Genomic DNA, 20,706 nt, shown 5'->3' on the forward strand with positions numbered 1-20,706 from the left:
CATTACAATTCAACATCTATATATTCCATTACATGCTCATGACTGTAAGTCTGGTTTTCTTCCATCACCATCTATTTGACCCCCTCTACCCACTTCACCCTCCTCTGGCCCCTCTTCCCGTCTGGTAAACAGCATTCTGATGTCTGTATCTATGAGTTTGTTTTTGTTTGCTTTGTTAGTTTGTTACTTTTTGTTTCATATTCCACATGAGTAAAATCATGTAGAACTCCCGAATGATCCAGCAATTCCTCTTTGTGATATACACTTGAAAAATATGAACACACTTATTAATAAAGATATATGTACCCCTATGTTCATTGCAGTGTTATTTACAATAACCAGGCCATGGAAACAACCTTAGTGTTTGTGAATGGATAATTGGATATGTCACATCTTCTTTATATATCTCATACAATGGAATACCACTCAGCCATAAAAAAAAAAGATGAAATCTTGCCATTTGCAACAACATGAATGGATCTTGAGAATATTATGCTTTTGATGTGCTTTAAAGATAGTAAAAAGGCAACGTGAATAACTTTAAATATACCAGATCCATGTCACTAAAGAGCTAGCAGATTGAACTTCTAAATCTTTCTGAAACGATTTAGGGCACCCATCCTGGTGCATCCATTCATTCCTGCCGTTTGTCCTAGGGCTAGCAAGGGTGGAAGTGTGACTTCTTATGTCCATACGGGTTACTGAATCCCTACGACCTCCCATGGCCTTTGTTCCTTCTACCGCAGATGTTGGCCCAAGTGTTACAGAAGGAGCTCCACTCCCAGACCTACTTTCAGAAAGTAGGCAATGCAATTAATTACAATATACTTAGGTTCATTCTTTAATTTACTGGATCACAAAATTTTGGAGCTGGGGGAGCGATCTTAGAAGTTACCTATTTCAAACATTTCATGTTCCAGATTAAAAACAACTAAGCCCTAGAAAAATTAAGTGAGTTTCTCAGAGCCACACAGCTAGTTAGTAGCAAAATTGGGCCCATAACCAAGCACTGACCCTTAGCCCTTGCTGCTCAATGTTGTCTGCATACCATGATATCAGCATCACCCAAAAACTTGTTATAAATGCAGAATTTGGGGCCCCACCCCAGACCCACTAGATCAGATTCTACATTGTAGATCCCTAGGACATTCGCAGGCACATGACAGCTTGAGAATCACTGGGCTGGACCATAATGAGTCTTTCCCTAGAGAGCACAAGAACTGGAGGCAAGTGGGCATTGGTTGGATGCCTATGATAAACATCCCAATCTCCTGGAGGTATCATTTGTAATCTGGAAATAATAGCTTGCAGGGTTTTCATAATATAAGTATATCAGACATATGCATGTACATTTCATGACATATGTATAGATAATATATGCATATATCACCTCTAGGAGCTAATACAGTGTATAGTGGCTAATATTATTTGGATCCCCAGGCTTACCCTCAATATTGTGTTCAACCAGGAAGAAAGCCAAGAGTGGCAATGAGACCATAAGGAATCACCTTCCTATCTCCCTTCCTTTTTCCTACTTGTTAAATGTCATTTTAAATTGTATATGTGATTACAATTCCTATGATATTTCATGTTTCTAACACCTAGATGATTATTATGTAGAAAATAAATAAAAACAGCTAACTATTTTTATTGCTATGCTTGGAGATAAAAGAACTTATCCCTAAATCAAGTTATAACCAAAAGAACACGACATCCCTCTGATATCTTGATTCTAGATCAGCCGTGGGCAAACTACGGCCCGCGGGCCAGATCTGGCCGTTTGAAATGAATAAAACTAAAAAAAAAAAAAAAAAAAAAATGATGTTTACTTTGAATTTATATTAGTCCACACAAACACTCCATCCATGCTTTTGTTCCGGCCTCCGGTCCAGTTTAAGAACCCATTGTGGCCCTCGAGTCAAAAAGTTTGCCCACCCCTGTTCTAGATCCTATAAGCCGGGCTTCTAGGAGCCAGTCAGTATCTGCTGCCGCTGCTGCTGTGATTTCCTCAGACACTCAACTGCAAGGGGATGAGCCCACAGCTTGGCAACAGTAGAGCACATTTACAAAAATATTACTACGTCCCCAAAATCTCATAGCTGTCAGCTTCAAGAAAAACATTTTGAAGAGAAAAGGAGCAAAAAGTTAGTATTCAAATCTGAACCCAAATTTTGGAAATATACAGTGTACCACCGAGTGTGAAATCATACCGAAATTATATTTTGGAGGAGACATTTTAGAGGCCTCAATTGGAAAAATGTGTTGCCCTAAGACAGTGGCTTTCAACCCCAGCACTGCATTTGAAACACCTGGGAAGCTTTCAAAACATCGCATGCACATTTCTGGGGAAGGGCGCATGCTTCAGTGATTTTTAAAAAGTTCCCAGTTGATTTTCATGTGCAGCCAAGGTTGAGACCTGCTGCCCCACAGCATCAGAAACCTGGGCTTATTGAAAGGTCAATCCACAGAGAGCTATTGCTTGTTGTTGATACAGAGTTCCCAAAATTTAAAGCAACAGACTGAACTTCTGTGTGTACCTCTTTTAGGTCTTTTCTTCATTTCTCCAGGACTTCCACCGTAAGGAAAGGAGCCTCTGGATCCACATCCTCTAAGATGTTTATATGGACCAGCGGCCGGACCTCTTCATCTTACAGACACGATGAGAAAAGGTAACTGACTACCCAGACAGGATGCCACCGGGAAAGCATGGACAGCTGAGCTTTATGTTTTGCACGTGTTCCGGTTGGCTGGGCTCTATGTGGAAGGAATGGGGTTTCAGGCATTGCAGCCTTCCTCCTCTGTGCACTCTCCATGCTCACTCCCACCACATAGCTTTGCAAAGCCCTGCCTCTGAGACATGACCTTCACACATGCTCATGCACACCCACTCATCACTTGGCTAACTCCATCTCAGATATGCATTCCGTCAGAACCTCCCACCATCCTCTTGACCAGCTCATACTCTGTTTACTCTCCATTGAATGTCCAGGACCTACCACCGTACCTGGCCCATAGTCAATGCTCAGTACTTTCTGAACTGAAGTAATGAAAATTACATTTCAAGACACTGGACATAGGGTGGGAAAGGAAAGCTGGAGAGGATAAAAAGAGGATGGACAAGTCCATGGAGCCCTCAAATTCCTTGACAGAACAGTCTGGGTAAAGAAAAAACGGGGCAAAAACAGTGTTAATAAGATAAAGTGACAAATACATACTTGGTCCAGCCCTCCCATATGGATTTAGGGAGTAAATGCATGCATAAAAGTTTTCTGGCCAGTTTTAAATGTTTTCTTCTGCTTCTCTCTCTTTCTTTTTAGTTTAGTTTTTTTGTTTTGTTTTGTTTTGTTGTTTTGTTTTTCACTAAGTCTACATAATGGCTTGTCTCATAGAGGAATGAGCACTGGAATAGGTTAGACTTTGTTGCTACAGCAAGATCTCTCTCTTTCTCATTGACCTTGTACTATTACTAGGGTTTGGTAAAGCTAACTTTTAAACAAATTGCCTCTACCATCTTTTGCAACTTATGCAGAGCTCACCTGCCTGCAGGTTGTGAGAGAAATCAGGATTGATGAATTGTGCTGGGCTCAAGAGGAAAGACCTGGCGGAAGTTTGCTGGAATGTAGTTTTGAGAGCTGGCACTTTTATTTTTATTTTTTAAATCGGCACTTCCATACAGATAAAAGCCTTTAAAAATTCTGAAAGCAAAACTGTCCACAGTAATTATATGTTACAGCAAAAATTGGGAAGCAATTTTAATATGCACAATAGAAAACCTGTTAAATAAATCATAAAATCTAATAAATATAGCACTTAGCATTTAAAACTGTTTTGTCATAATATTAACTAAAAATTAGGTTGGAAAATTACAAACAATGATTACAGCCACAAAACATATATACATAAGGACAAGCATGGAAGGGAAACCATGTTTTTCAAATTCTCCATTTCCCAAATGCTTTGTAATATACTATCTTAATTATGGAAAAAAATAATGATATGATGTTAAAGTAAAATTACAGACCAGAAGACAACTAGTGTTTGAACAAAGTTTGAAAAACTCCCAGTGTTCATCATAATACAAGCAGATCAACTGAAAATGTACTGTCTTTGTTCATCTCTAGATTTTCACATGCTTCTCAATGCTTAATCAAGTCATTTTTTCATTTGCTTTCAAGCCAAGTAAGTTGAATCATCTTTCAGCAAGACCTTTACTCTACAACTAAAACTCCATGTGTCATTTCAAAGTTCCATCTTTTACATGTAATTTCCTCATTTCCTTAAAAAGAAAAAAAAAATGTGCACTCCCAGTGATGGTGCGGAAGGGCAGAGATTTTGTTGCCCTACAGGAATATTGTGGCTACGAGTGACCGGCCCTCCTGAGATTTTGAAGGCTTCATTGGAGCAGGTGAAGTCAGATGTCTTTGTTTCACCTTCCATTTATTCTCATCAAAAAAATTTCTTAGATACATTTTGCTGTGCATATCTTTTCTTACAACAAAAGGATTACAGTTTACAAACAATTACTATGTACTGCATGTTTTTTTAAAAATATATTCTATTGATTTTTTACAGAGAGGAAGGGAGAGAAATAGTTAGAAACATCGATGAGAGAGAAACATCGATCAGCTGCCTCCTGCACACTCCTCACTGGGGATGTGCCCACAACCAAGGTACATGCCCCTGACCGGAATCGAACCTGGGACCCTTCAGTCCGCAAGCCGACACTCCATCCACTGAGACAAACTGGCTAGGGCTGCATGTTTTACATGAACTTTTCTCTTTCAATTACAAGATAGGGACTATTATGCCCATTTTACCTATGGGGAGTGGAGGCTCAGAGATTTTAAATAACTTCTGTCCAACAACTACCAATGATGGAATCAGGGTTTAAACCCAGGTCATATTATCTCCCCTGCACCCTACAGCTTATACAGCATCAAACATTAGATATTGTAGAAGCAGGGAACAGCCAAACCCTCAGAGGAAAACTGTGTTAAGAGAGTGTTGAAAATAGTATTATTGAAGGAGATAATAAACATGTGAATATGACATATTGGCAATATTTGTGAAGTTAAAAGGAGCAAATAATAAGTTTCTCATTATGCACCAATAAGATTTATGAAAATCTTAAATTACTACATTTATTTATTTTTCAAAGAGTGATTTCAGTAACTATGGGATTTAAAATAATTAAAACATTGACTCTAAGTAAATCACTTTCAGCAGGCTTTATTTATGGGTGGGGATGCCAAGGCTTACTAAATCAATCTGCATGGCTTTCTCCTACAAAGTCAAAAGCAAATGAAAAAAACAGCTAACGGATACAGCAACAGAATCTGCCACTAAGCCGGTCTCCCTAGTTTGATGTTGGTGCATCTGTCTGTACCTTTCTTGGCCACATTTTCATCTTCACTGTAGGGTATGATTCACATCTCAAAACAGACTTTGCACAGCATCCACTGCTCTGCTTAAGATGCTCTTGGTGGCAGTAATCATGGTGATAATGAAGGTGATCATCGCTGATAATGAATCTCGATAATTAAAGCCCTCAAGTTAATTATTCAAAAACAAATTAACTAGATCGCCCGGCAGCACTGCCCAGAGCTGCGGGTAATTGTTCCACCCTCAGTTTCTAATTCTGCCAGCCTGGCCTCTGTGTCCTGCATCTCCAGCTGTGCTCCAGCCACAATCCCAGAGGCCAGGCAGCCAAAATCCTTGGCTCCACTCCACCCTGCCTCTCCTGACACCAGCGCCAAACTTGTCAGGATATTGGCTGCCCAGGGATTCCTCAAGAGGTGGAAAATCAGGAAAGAGCTTACAAACAGGTGCAGCAACTAAGTGGAAGGAAAAGTCCACCGAAAATTCTGAAACCAAGTGTTTTATAGCTTCATGGAAGTTGAAGTCAATTTTACTTTTTATTTTATTTTAATTCAAAGCCAGTCCTTTTTTCAGATCATCTGCTACATGCAAAACAGGGGTTTCTGTCCTTATCCTCCATTTCATAGGCCCAGCAATATCAAGGAATACTTTTCCTTTTCTGAACAAACTTCTTCGATAGGTGAGCTTACATCAATTTCTAAATTGCAGGTGGCAAAATAAACAGCAGCAGCAATAACTAATTTAGAATTAGAAGAAAGGGTTTATTTGCTAAGAAGACAAAGGCTGAGTGTTTATCAATTATTCTTCAAATTATTTTATTAAATATTGAACTTATATGAAGGAATACATACCACATGTTAATATATCAAGAATCTATCCTATATAATAAGAGAGGAATATGCTAATTAGTCCAGATATGCTAATTAGTCATGGCTAATTAGTCACGACCAGTATGCAAATTGACCATCACTCCAACACACAAGATGGCCACCCCTATGTGGCCACAAGATGGCCTGCAGGGGAGGGAGGGCAGTTGGGGGTGATCGTGCTGGCAGGGGAGCAATTAGGCGTCAATCAGGCTGTCAGGGGAGTGGTTAGGGGGTGACCAGGCTGGCAGACAGAAGCAGTTAGGGGCAATCGGGCAGGCAGGCAAGCAGTTGGGAGCCAGCAGTCCTGGATCCCTGTGGGATCGGGCCTCAACGGGCAGTCAGACATCCCTCAAGGGGTCCCAGATTGGAGAGGGTGCAGGCTGGGCTGAGGGACACCCCCCCTCAGTACATGAATTTCATGCACCGGGCCTCTAGTATATATGTATATATAAGCCTAAGCGACCCTTATGACCAGATGACTGGATGACACCAGTAGCTATGATGCTCACTGACCACAGCCAACCTCCCTCAGCTGGCCAACCTCCCACAGTCCCTCCCAGGGCCAGCCAGCCAACTTCCCATGGTCCCTCCCTCTGGCCAGCTGGCCTCGATTGGCCCTGATTGCCAGCCAAGCCAAGGGACCCCACTCGTGCACGAATTTGTGCACCGGGCCTCTAGTGATAATATAATAAACATCTGAGTACCCTTCATTAAGGGTAAAAAACAAAACAATCAGGATTTTTGAAACTCTTGAGGGTGCTTTTCTAAAAGCATCCTTCTTCCTATCCCAGCCCCCATCCAAAGATAACCACCATCCTGAACTTTGTGTTTACCATTCCCATGCCTTTCTTCATGAGTCTGTCACATTTGAATCCTTAAACAATATGTTGTTTACTTCCGAATGTTTGGAAACTTTATATAAATGGAATCATACCATGTGAATTATTCTGCAACTCATTTTTTTCACCAAACATGATGTTTCAATGATTTATATGTGAGTAGCCGTGGCTCATTTTCTCTCATGCTGTATGCCATTATATGAATGTACTGCCATGTATTCATCCAATCTTGTGCTAATAGACATTTGTAATATTTTCAGTTCTTTTTCCACCAGCAATGCTGCTATAATGCTTTTTGTTAATGTCCCCTTGTACATGTACAAGCACTTCTTAGGCTATATACCTAACTTGGGAATGTTTGGTTCAAAAGTATGCCGTTTCCACTTTACCAGGTAATGCCATTGCTTTCCAGAGCAGCTATATATGTGGTGCTACTGCCCTACAGCCTTGCCTAGAGTTTTCAGATGTTTAATTTTCATCAATTCAGATGGTATTGTGCTTTCAAATCGCATTTCTCAGATTAGTAATAAGACTGAACCTATTTTTCCAGTTCTTTTCTGCCAAGTGCCTGTTCAAGAATATGGCCCATTTTTCTACAGGATTGTTAGTCCTTTTCTTATTGATTTGTATGAATTCTTTATAAAAGTCTATATTAACCCTTTGTCTGTCTGTTGCATGCAAATAGCTTCTCCTAGTTTATGACCTGTGTTTTCATTTTCTTTACGATGTTTTTCATGAACATATGTTCTTCATTTTAATGTGTTCTAACGTAACAAGTTTTTAAACATTTTGAAATCTCTTCCAACTCCACATTCCAAAGGATATGCTCTTGTAGTGTTTTCTTAATATTTTGTAAGTTTGCCTTTCATAGTTAAGTCTTAAATCATCTGAAGTTGACTTTGTATGTGTTGTGAAATAGGCATCCAATCTATTTTTCTATATGAATAAACAATTGTCCCAGTACATTTTACTGGATAGTTTATCTTTTCCCCAATTATCTAAAAGCACACATGCATTTTTCATTAGGTTTCTATATACACGTGAATATATTCCTGGACCTCTATTCTATTTAATTTTGTCTACCTCAGACAAACACCACACTTGAACTTACACACTTTAGCATTACAATACATCTTGCTATCTGATAGGTCAGGTCACCCACCTTGTTTTTTGTAATCAGGAGTATATTTGCTATCCTTAGACATTTGCACTTTCACACAAATTTAGAATCAACTTGTCAAACCCACTTTCCAAAAAAAAAACCTCTTGATAATTTTTATTGGAATTTTATTAATCTTTTACTTAATTATGGTAGATTTGCATCATGTCACCAAGTGTTTCTCTCAATGAATATGATTGAGCTCTACATTAATTTGTCTTCCCTAATATCTCCCAATAAAGTTTTATAATTTTTACAAAGAGAATTTGCACATAACTAATTAGATTTATTCCTAAGTACCTTCTTTTTTTTAATGTTTAAATTATATTTTCTACTTTTGCAGGTATATGGAAAGGCAAGTGGTATTATTAACATTTTGTTTCAGCTATGCTAAAGTTTGTTATTAATTTTAATAATTTATATGTATTCTTTTGTATTTTCTTCATAATTATATCATTAGTAAATAATACATTTTTGTCTCTTATTTATCAGTAAATATGCCATATACCACTCTTTGCTTCATTAGACTAGCTTGTAAATCATGAATAAAACAGGTAATAGTAAACATCTTTGCTTTGTTCCTGTTCATAAAGTAGATTCTTTAGACATTTCACTATTAAGTATAAACTTTAATATAAGTATTTTATCTATGTTTTTTATCACAGAAAGAATGTTTTTATTTTTAATTTGATAAGAATTTTTATCATGAATACATATCAAATTTTATCAAATATGTTTCTCTACATTTATTATATTATCCTATGATAGTAGTCCTTTAAAAGATTTATGTAATATATTACATAAATAGATAATGAAATTATGACATTATATTCCTGGGATAGCCCAACTTGATCATGATGCATTTTCACTTTAATATATTGCTAGATTTGGTGAACTATCTTGTTTTTAAAATTTTTGCATTTATGTTTATGAATAAAATTGATCTGCAGTTTTTCTTTTTGTCTGATTTGGGTTTTGTGTCAAATTTTACTAACCTCATAATAGACTGGGTTGCATCCCATCTTGTTCTACCCTCTGGAATGGTTTGTATAATATAGTTAAAACTCACCTATAAATATCAGAGCCCAGTATTTCCATTATAAAGATATTTTAATTTCTTTAATGATTTATAACTATTTTGATTTTCTAATTGCTTCTGAATCCACTTGTTAGTTATATATTTATAAGAATTTACTACATATTTTAGCAAATTGTATATCAAAGTTTTCAAGTATCTTGCTATAATTATTTCTAACATCCTCTATTATGTTTGTAATCTATTCTGTATCTGTGCTTATGGTTTTTTTAATTCCTGATATTTATGTGGGACTTCTATATTTTTTTATTGATCAGTCTTGTCAGAGGTTTATCTATTTCATTAGTCGTCAATAAAAAATAACCTTTGAATTCATTGATTTCCTAGTATTGTCTTATCTTCTATTTTATTTCTGCTAATGTTTCTTATTTCCTTTTTTTACACTTTATTTTGATTTGCTAAGTTGGATGCCTGGCACATTAATTTTCCAGCTTTCTTCTTATCTAATATAAACATTTATGATTATATATTTCTATTTATGTATTTCTTTAGTTTCATGACACTAGTTACTCTAAAGTGTTTTTCTTATCATTAAGTTCTAAATACATCCTAATTTATCATGTTTTATTCTATGACCCATGAGTTTTGGGGAACTATATTTTTATTTCATGTATAGAGTCACTCTATTTTTTGTTATTTATTTCTACCATTGTTGCACTAGAGCCAAATAATGTGGTCAATATAAAGGTAATACTCCTCAAAGGCTCTTTAGGTTATAGAGATAGTCTAAATTATCTGAATAATTCACATAATTTTCTGCCTTCTTTTATATTTTTTACGAAAGACCTTTATAAAATTTAATATGCTAATAGATCAGGTAAAAATAAATAAGAATTAGAAATTAAGATACCATTGGGAAATTATGTGATCTGATAAATTAAAGACCTGACTAAAAAGAATCACCTTTTACTTTTGTTTCTATAATCTTGCTCTCACCCATAATCTCTTATCCATAAAATAATATTATAATCTTCCTTGACAATTAATAACATTAAGTTCATGGGCAAAAGCCCTCATGTTAATGACAGTATTAGGTGTGACTGTCATTTGTTCCCAAACTCAAAAGCACATTCCCCCCAATGGAATGTACACTTTAAAAGACTGAAAACAGAAAAGCAATAAAACTATTCAAATTGGACCATATAAATAAATACCTACTAGCTCAAGGATAAAACACACAATAAAATCTGAAACTAATAAAAGATTCTCATCTTTTATCAGTTTATTAGGATATACATATGAGAAACCCATCTCAAAAAATATGGAAGGCTTTGGTGAACAGAGGGCAAACCAACGGCTATTTTAATCGATGCCACTCCCAACTCTGGCATATGGGATAACAGGTTGAGTGTTCCTGGGGCAGAAATGCATAGCAACTCTGCTCGTTTCAGCTCAGCTGGCACTTCTCAATTCATTGCCCTGCAGATTCATCCTCATGGGACAGAACAGAAGGCACTTTTCCTTGAAGTCTGGAAACTAGATCTCTTTTTGCCTGAAAAGCTTGAAGTTTTTCTAGAAGGAATACTAACTTTGCCGGTGGTAGAGTCCAATGGGCACCGATAGGAAGCCAGAAGTCAGGAGCCTGTTCCAGCCAGGGTTCTCTGATTTGTTTGGTTCAATTGACCACTTAGCCTCCCTGTGCTGGCTATCTCACATATTTGTAGCCATTTCTAGCCCAGATAAAAGGAACATATGTTGTGAGCCTAATAAATGGAAAAGATTGAACTTACAAAGATGAATGTGGTCTGACTCCAACTCTTGAGCAGTTCTGTACTCAGTGGGCCGGAGAGGCATAAATAATAGATATTCATTATGTTAAGTATTATGTGTAAGTTTCTGAAGCGCTTTCTGCCGAGTAATTTCAGATATGCATAATTCTTCACTTCTGATCACATCTTTCCTATTTCTCTTTTCTACACCTGCTAGGTACCCCCTCACCTCCCTACAACTTCGGGACCCTTTGCAGCCCTGTCTTCCTGCCTCTCTGTGCTATCATACCCTCGCTGTCTTTTGTTCCTCTGACTGCCTAGAAAGCCTCATTAAAACCCAGTGTTAATTGTTACTTCTGGACACAAATGATGCCTAGATCTAGATCTTCATCCCCTACACCCTGCTTTTTTCCAACTCCTCTTTACCTGACACCTGAAATGCAGGGAGAATTTCAGAATCAGTCTCTTTGCATTCAAACGTAAAGCTTTCTGAGCAACCAATCACACTAACATGAGTACAAGTCTAATCTTTCTAAAGTACAAATCTAATCACACCACTTCCTTGCTTAGATTATTTTAATTGCTCCTCTAACTTCAGAAAACACACAAGACCCTTTATCTCTGGCCTCTTCTTATCCCTCACCCACCAGATCCTGGAATCCAACCATACTCATCTACCCCAACTCCCTCACAATCTGCCTGGATTTTCTTCCTCTTCTCAATTGTTTGCTCATTGGAGGCTCAGTCCTGCCTGTCACAGGACCTGAACCATCCCTGTTTAAACCAAGTTATGGCCTCCAACTGGCAGCCTTCTAAACCACCTTCATGCTGATTTAATCACAGCCCTGGGTCAATTTACCTACCACCATTAACCCTTCATGGAATGCCCAATACAGTGGCAGCCAATTTGCCTGAAGCCAATATGCCAAAAATATTCATTTGCCAGTTAATCATTTTGATGAATTTATCAAATTTGCAATGACCCAAAAAATTTGTATGATCACTCTAACTCCACATAGTTCAGTGGGTTAGCAGGGACCAAAAAGGTTGCAAGGGTTCCAGATTTGGGGCCTTCAGACTCTGCCCCTCTGTCTCTCAGTGTCTGCAGCCACTGTCCCTCTAGCTCTCTGTCCCTCTGTCTTTCCTTCCCTGTGTCCTGGACACCCTTTGCTTCTTGTCTTCCCTTCTCCCAGTCCCCTGGTCTTTCCTCCTTACCCCCACCCCAGTCATGCCCTACTGCTCTCTCTGATCTTCAGTTTCCCCTCCACTCTGCCCCTAGGCTGCCTCGCTCTAGGATCAGCAGGTTAGACTGTTCATTATGCTGATCTGATTCTCTTCAATTTTGCCCCAGCAGAGAGTCTCACCATTTTTGCCTAGATCCCTCCTATTAAAATAACAGGACTAGAGCAAAGACACATTAAGCATTTCATAAAATGATGTTATAAAGACAAAATAAAAACCGAGTAAATTAAACTTCATGAATCTTCAAAAAGCTATTAAAAATGTCCATCCAAAATCAATTACTGTAACCTTATGAATGGTTAAAAGAAACAAATGTGGGTAAATTGATAAAGCTGACAAATATATCAAAATAATCATAATGTGAAATTTTCCATAAGGATCTCAGTGATGCTAAAATGTTAGCAAAATAGAAAATGACTCTAAAAATAATTTTTAAAAATAAATATACACTGAAAGGCTCCCATAGGAAATATTAAACTTTTATTACATTTATTAGAAGAATATATTCAGACACCTATTCAAGAAAGATGCATCTTTGAATATATTCATAAGCACATATTTATAAAAAGACTAAGCCTCCAGAAACCAGCTTTTTAAAAAATCAAACAGATCTTAAAATACTGGTAAAAAGAATATGTTCATAAGAATATACTTTATAATTGAGTGTATTTTTGAAATATAGCCTTAAAATATTTATAAGAAAAATGCACTCATATTAATTTACTAGTATAACAACACTTCTTAAAATGACTTTATTACATCTGTAAATGTGATAAAGTGGGCCAATTATTCATGTAGCAAAGTAATCCTTCAATAAATTGGTGAATTGACTCATCTTGGTGCATTAGCCTTTCAGTATCTGCTCCCTTGGCAAATCCACCCCCAATATACTGACCTGCTTCCCTCTTGTACTCCTCTCTAATCAGCCTCATTGCAATGCACATAATTATTGGTATCTCCCCAGTTCCCTCAGGATATGTTTTATTCACTTTGTATCCCAGAACTTAGCACAGTGTGCTATGAAGACTTAAAAAACATTGACAAATGAATTAATGAATGATCTTTACCCTGTGTACTTTTACCTGAATACTTTTCTCCTGCAGACTAAATACCCAGAGAATCTTAATTTAAATGGGATAAAGATAGGAGAAAAATATTTTTTGCACATTTTACTCTTTATATCCATGTTTGTATGTATATAGCCTCATAAATATTTTGCTTATGAGCTATAGACCTAATATCAAAGTTTAAGAAACTATCCAAATATGGAGCTTGAAATAAAATTGTACTGTGTTGACTATTGCTTGGGATAAAAATGAAGCTTTACTGGACAATTAAAAACATTTTTATGGAAAATATTTTGTTATGTTTGGCTTTGCCTTGTAGACTTATCAATAATTCATATGCTACAAAAGGATTTGGGCAAAATGTTGCTTATATATGTAGAAAAGTGTACAGATCTACTATTTGTTATTGTAAACATGTGTTTCCACCATACTAATTCATGGCTCACCAGGAACCATGAAGCCAAGACTGCCCCATCAGAGTTTAAACATACTGCTTTGCCAACACACACCAAGGTTAGATCTGCTTCATACTTATAAATCCAATTTCCTCCTTTTTACCTACTATTGGACATCCCCATATTTGAAACTGAATTTGTAGTCATGCCCCAGACTCATTCTTCTTCCTGAGATCTCAACTTTAGTGAACTACATTGGCCTTCCTTCCCTTATTTCTCCCAAACCCTCTTTTAAGTAGATTCACAGAGAATAGTTACAAAGAGCACAAGGGAGATAAAATATTCGCTGTTAGTAGTGGCACAGTAACTCCCAAAGTACAAGGCTTCCTACTATTAAGGATGATATTTAGGCTTGAAGCCCAAATTACACCATTGGACTTCTCCCTAGCATTGAGGACAACTTGGGATAGGACGGACCACCTCACTAATCCACTTAGTCTCGGGCTGTGAACATTCCCGTCTCCAACTAGAACTTACTACCGGGAGATAGGAAGTTCACACCAGGCCTGATTGAACAAAGGCAAGTCCAAAGGATGAAAAAAATTGTGCTTCAAACTCACCCAAAAGATAGGATTGACCCCTGACTGTCAGACTCTGGCCCATCTCACCAATCAATTAGTCATTCCTCTCCACCTGAGCTCAGGACACTATGTTTGTGGGGGAGAGAATCTATAAATGTACAATCAACCTCTCCCTTTTTACCAGGGTAAAAGTCCTCTCTTCGGAGCCCTGATAAGTAGGAAAATAAGGTTTCCTGCTTTAATACCCACTGCCAATTCCCCAGTCATCTAAGCTAAGTTCTTGGCATAAATCTGAACTACATCCTTTTTCTTACTTCATAATCATCGCCTATATTCTATTGATCACCAGATCCTGAAGTTTTATCCCCCAGATCTTTCTCCATACCTCGTTTTTCCCCATCTAGCCTACCTTGATCCTAGATCCTCATAATCCTTTGCCTATACAACAGGAACAATCTTTTAATTCTTATTTCTGATTTAAGACTTATTCCATTTCTAATCCACTGTTTCTCCACATTACAGCCAGAATGATCATTCTGAAACTCAATTCTTATTATGTCACCCTCATGTCACACACAGCTTTCCATTAAACTACAGGGATAAGGGCCAAACTCTTTAGAATGAATTACAGAACTCTTATGTCCTACTACCTTTCCAAACTTAACTGCCCTGTTTCCCCATTCCATACTCATTCCAGTAACATGAAAATGCTTGTAGTTTCTGACAGCCACCATGCAGCTGCAAATCTTCATCTATTTGTTCATGTGATTCCTTCTGTCTAAAATACTCTTGACTCCCTGTCTCATTTGGTTAACCCTGATTCAACTTTGAAGATTCTGTTGAAGCCATCACTCCTTCACTAGCTTCCCATGATCTCAATACTTGTCCCTGCTCTGCTCCCTCAGGCTGAGGAAATTACTCCTCTTCTGTACTCACTCTGTGAATAGCTCCATCATTGACTTGACTACCCTGTGTTGATTTTTTTTCATGTCTGTCTTCCTCTTGGTTAGTGGCCATATCACCAGTAACTAGAGGTTGCCAGCACTCAAGATAAATTTGTGGATTTAAAATGAACTCTGTTTTCCTAAATCATTCATTCCATGATTTATTCATTAATTCAATAATAACTTATTAATGAATTTTATGAATTTCACCCCACTCGCCCACTTTTGTTTTGCTGAGTAATATCCTAATTTTCCAGATGTGTCTGGCCTGTGTGGAAATCAATCATTTTCCTGCTTCGCTACACATTCCAGAGTATATGAAGACATTTGTTAGCCATTTTCAAATTGTGATTTGTAAATTACCCACTTGAATCATTTTTATATGCTCTTGTTCCAGTGACATTCCTGACTGATTACACTTCATCTTTTTTATGAGGATAGACTGACATAAGTGATGTTGTCTAACAGCCTAACACTGGAACTGAGACTACTGCTCCCTCCTTGCTGGCTTCCATCTGCAAAAAATGCAACTCTCAATGGCAGCCATCAGAATTAACTACATTTTGATGAACAATAGCAAAGTAACATCATATTATGATTTCACAGAAGGACTTTAAAGTCAGATTCAGTCTGTCTCTTCTTGTTTCAGAAATTTGCCTGCTCAAGAGCTTTAGCTGCTAATGGGCACTGATTTTCTTTTTCTTTTTTTCTATTTTTTTATTCCAGTTCATAAAGGGTCAAGTTTAAAGAGCTTTGATATAAACCCTACATTTTCTAAAGAAAATCTCAGAAAACAGTGGGAAATATTGGAGGGTGGGGGGTTAGCTAGTCCAGGAGCAGTGGGCTTGGGAACCTGAGAATAATGAACAATAGGGTCTCTCCATGTTTCTGGCAATGAGGATAATGAATGGCCAGAGTGAGTGAGGGCAGGAGCCAGGAAGGATGCAGCCATGAAAAGATGAAGATCAAAGGCCTCTCTATTATTCTCTTCCCATGATGGGCCCATTCCTCCAGGAAAGAGTAAGATTTGTATAAACTATCTCATAAAGAGAACTTTAAAATAATAGTAAGCTAATTGGTTGATTTTACATCTAATAACCAGATTAATAAATACTATACCCTAAAACCTTTTGGAAATACATTAAGTATATAAACAACCTCATGCTTCTATCAGGAATCAAAATATTTAACAACCAGCCCAAAATGTAGCAGCCAGTAGAACAGATGCCTGCCATAAACACTAGTAAGGCCATCCTGGAGCACAGAGTTAAATGAATATTCACACAATTGAATATACACACACCTGCACAAATACCAGACATCTCTTCCCTCTCCTGCTAGGGTTCTATACTGAACTCTACTCTTGTTTCTTTTTTAAACAACAAGAATTACTAATGATAAAAATGTTAAAGAAAAATCTGAAGTTATTCTTGTGTATGTTGTTTTATTGCCTGAAGCTAAAAAAAAAAAAAAAAAGTTTCTTTCTCCATTTCAGTCTTCTATGTGTTCTCTCCCTTTCCAGGCCCTAAAGACCTACAACTCCCCAACTCCCACACCCCTATGATTCAGAGCTCCCATCTCAAAATAGAAACTAAACGAGATCTCATACTGCTCCTTGGCCACCTGCCTTGATGGAATCCCTGAGCATTGCCTTCTTTCCTATTCTTCTCACATATCTCTCCAAGCACCCCCAGCAATTTCTTACTTCTTTTCTGCCTTTTCTTCCAGGCCTGTTTCAAATCCAATGCTCTACTGATGAGTTTTTTTATGTTTTGGGGTTTTTTGTGGGTTTTTTTGGCCATTCAGTTATTTAAAAATTCTTTGGAGAATAGTAATTTTAGGATGTTCTGAGGCTGTCATGAACCCAAACTCTCACCCCATTTTTCAAAGGGAACATATACATAATGCTAATTATTCTATTGGATAACTTACTTATGCATCTCATTTAACCATTACAATGCAGTTTACACATCATTTTCACATTCCAGGAACCTGAGAATCAGAAGGCTGAGGAACTTGTCATTGATCACAGAGTTAGTAAGCAGTGAAGTCAAGTTTTGAATTCAGGAAATCATTTTACTCTAATTTCATGTTCTTTCAGACCCAATATTGCTGCTGTATGATAAGTGACAAAAATAATAGTAATAACTATCCAAAGTTATAGAGTCTTGCCTTAATTTGACTAACATTTTTCTAAACTCATTCAATGGTTTACACATATAAGAAGGCTGATTCACCACTCCACATCTCAACATTGCTTATAAATCTTAAGCCAACATAACCCTAAGCAACCCTAATCTTGAGGAAAATGTTAACCAAAATAACTTCTGTATTTTACTGCTGATGGGAAATAAAGTGTGAAGTTGACAGATTCTGAATTAAAGTTCCATTATGTATTGAGAGAGTATAAAAATATCAGTGATGATCAGCTGGAGGTTAAATGGCAAAGGAACAAACCCAAAGCATTATGTTACGGTTGAGAGGATTGTTTCCTTTCTTTAGATTTAGAGAGAAGGAAAAAGTATTTGCAGGTAGACATGGGCCCAAGTAAAGAAGGGCTTCTTTTTTTTCTTTAAAGAAAAATTCTTGGTATACATTATAATAATTTATATTTTTAAAACACTTATAATTTTATTGTTGTTTTGAATATGCTCCTGAGATTTTTTTTATCAAACTGTCTATATTTTATCAGCAAATGGTCAAATAATGCAGTTGTCCCATGAGAGAAAAGAAGAGGAAAGTTGGGCTACTTGTTTCTGCTCAGGATTGGTGTGTGTGTGTGTGTGTGTGTGTGTGTGTGTGTGTGTGTGTGTGTGTGTGTTGGGTGGCAATGGGCACACACTGGGATCTAATTGCACTCAGGCAGGTTTGGAGGGGCTCCTCTTGACCTCCCTGACCTAAGAAGGCATGGGCAGTGACGTAGCTACTCTCTGGTAACTGTAAATCTCATATAAGACTTTATTATTTTCAACCTCAGAAATATTTACCAAAAAATCAGGGACCACGACCTCTTGGACAAAAGGAAAACTGTCACAGCACTGAAAGCAGGAGAGGACCGGGCCATTCTCCTGGGACTGACCATGATGGTGTGCTCGATCATGATGTACTTTCTGCTGGGAATCACACTCCTGCGCTCATACATGCAGAGGTAACACCATTAGCTGGTTGGGTCACTTGTCTTTGTCTCCTCCTTCTCCCTCTTCCCCCACAGATTATCAACCTCAGATCCTCTTCCTGCCCTTCTTTACTAATAAGAACTTTAAGCCTTGAACATAATATTTTTCAATAATGTTGTCTAATAATAATGATGAAATAGCTCTGTGTATAAACTTCCTACTATGTATCAGGATCCACAGGTTACTTGTTTAATTCTCATAACAATTTTATAAGGTAAATATGAATATACGCATCATAAAAATGGCAAAACTGAGGCTCAGGATAGAAATAATTTGCCCAGCACCACACAGCTCTAGCATATGGCAGAGCCAAGATTCAAACCCACATCCCACTAATTCCAGGGACCCTGTTCTTGCCTCTTCACACTTCTGTTCATTCTCCATTCTCATTCCTCCTTCCCTCCCCTACCCCACTCCTCCATCACCCCACACATCAGTGATCTCAACTGCACATTTAAACTTCCTGAGAAACTTTTTAAAATACTGATCTCATTCCCCACCACCATCATCCCAGAGGTCATATTTAATTGGCCTAGAGTGGAAACCAGTTATCAGTATCTTTTAAATTTCTCCAGGTAATTCTAATATGCTGTCAAGGCTGAGAAACACTGCTGTGCACCAACTTAAAAAAAATTACAGATTTTGAACCCTTTTCATGTTAATATGTGCCCATGGTTTACTGAATAGATAGGGAAGCAGTTAAATACTGAAATAGCATGTGTATTCTCCCCTGAGTAAGCCACAGCATCTCTAGCTAACTCGGCCCATAAATTGGACACTTTGAGCATAGGAGAGCCCAGCATTGCTCGAACAAATAGGGAAAATCTCACAGTGGTTCAGCTTAAAGAGATGAGAGTCTTTCAAACGAAAAACTGAGGTTTCAATCCAAAAAAGAATCAAAAGATTTTGTGGCATTCAATTCTCCACCTAAATTAATACTTTCACATAGAAGCAAGCTCTAGCTGAAACACAGTAATTTGCTAAAATTAAGGCATCTTCTTTCCCATTTGTGGCTGCTGTGCTCTATTTCTCAGATGCCTTCAGCTGTCTCCTTCTCAATGAAAGTGCTGATTGCTGCCTCGGGCTCCCAGTGTTCACTGGTTCCAAAACCACTTTCAGATCCTCACATCTGCTTGGAGCCATCAAAGACTCTTTCCTCCCTGGATAAGCAAACTCTGACAACCCAGGTCCTAGGAAAATACAATTAGCCACACCAGAGTGGGGTCAGGGCTACTATGCTGCCTCTGGCATAAAACTGGACGTGACAAGGGCGGCCCTGTCAACACATGTTCTGCAAAAAGAAGGGGTACCCATCTGCAAAGAAAACAGCTGTCTTCTGTTCATGATGGTTATCGGCTTATTCCCAGAAACAAACTCTTGATTGCTGGTGTGTTTCTTCCTGGTCGCAAATGTGACTCTTGATCAGATACTTTTAAAGACTTTAGAATGAAATGCTGGCCAATGAGCAGCTGGAAGTTGTTGGTTTGGTTTGTTTTTTCTAACTGAGAGGTCCCAGAGGACATTTGTCCTCTTCTCCACAGCACAGCGCCACGGAACCAGTCTGGGCCTTGGGGAAATCAGGATTGAGTGGAATCACAGTCTCCATCGCTCACTAGCTGCATGTCTTCACATGCTACCTGTTTTCTCTGGCCCTCAGTTCACTCGCCTTCAAAGGGAATTAATAGCCAATGTACAGAGTTGTTGGGAGGATAAGAGGGAATAATGCATATAAAACACCAGTTAGGGCAGTGGTTCCCAAACTTATTTGGCCTACCGCCCCCTTTCCAGAAAAAATATTACTCAGCGCCCCCTGGAAATTAATTTTTTTTTAATTTTAATAGCAATTAAACAGAAAGATATATGTATTAATGTTTCTACCTTTTTCGTAAAATATAGTAAAGAAAGGTGTAAATTAGAAACATTGAAGTTTGAAATTATGAAACTATTTATTGAACTCAGAATAGAAAGTAGCGCCCACTTTGGGAATCACTGAGTTAGGGTGAAAAGGGATACCCAAATGATTGCTCTTGGTACAACTGGTGGAGCTATCTTTCCTGCCTTATTAGAAAGGCCTTAGAGAAATGTATTCCTGTCCCTCCATGTGTCGAATTGGACCTCAAACCCCCTCCATCCCTTTGTCATCTTCCCTCCTCTTCTCCCCTTATACCTTCTCTGCTACAAACTGGGCAGGCTTTGCAGAGATGAGGACTGGGCGTGGCAGGAAGCTGCTTGCAAGGTAATACAAGTGAG

The 20,706-nt window shown here is 37.9% G+C and overlaps 1 protein-coding gene across 1 annotated transcript in view; it reads left to right on the forward strand.

Annotated features, from left to right (window-relative positions):
- The first annotated feature begins 2,547 nt into the window (after nt 1–2,547).
- LOC132229231 (calcium-activated potassium channel subunit beta-2) overlaps nt 2,548–20,706 on the forward strand; it is a 32,604-nt gene continuing 14,445 nt past the window's right edge. The window contains exons 1-2 of the mRNA XM_059685976.1: nt 2,548–2,669; nt 18,258–18,428. Coding sequence (XP_059541959.1) covers nt 2,614–2,669; nt 18,258–18,428 — 227 coding nt within the window. The 5' untranslated portion in view covers nt 2,548–2,613. The remainder of the gene's footprint in view (nt 2,670–18,257; nt 18,429–20,706) is intronic.

Source organism: Myotis daubentonii, chromosome 3 (assembly GCF_963259705.1).
Source record: "Myotis daubentonii chromosome 3, mMyoDau2.1, whole genome shotgun sequence".
Lineage (NCBI taxonomy): Eukaryota > Metazoa > Chordata > Mammalia > Chiroptera > Vespertilionidae > Myotis > Myotis daubentonii.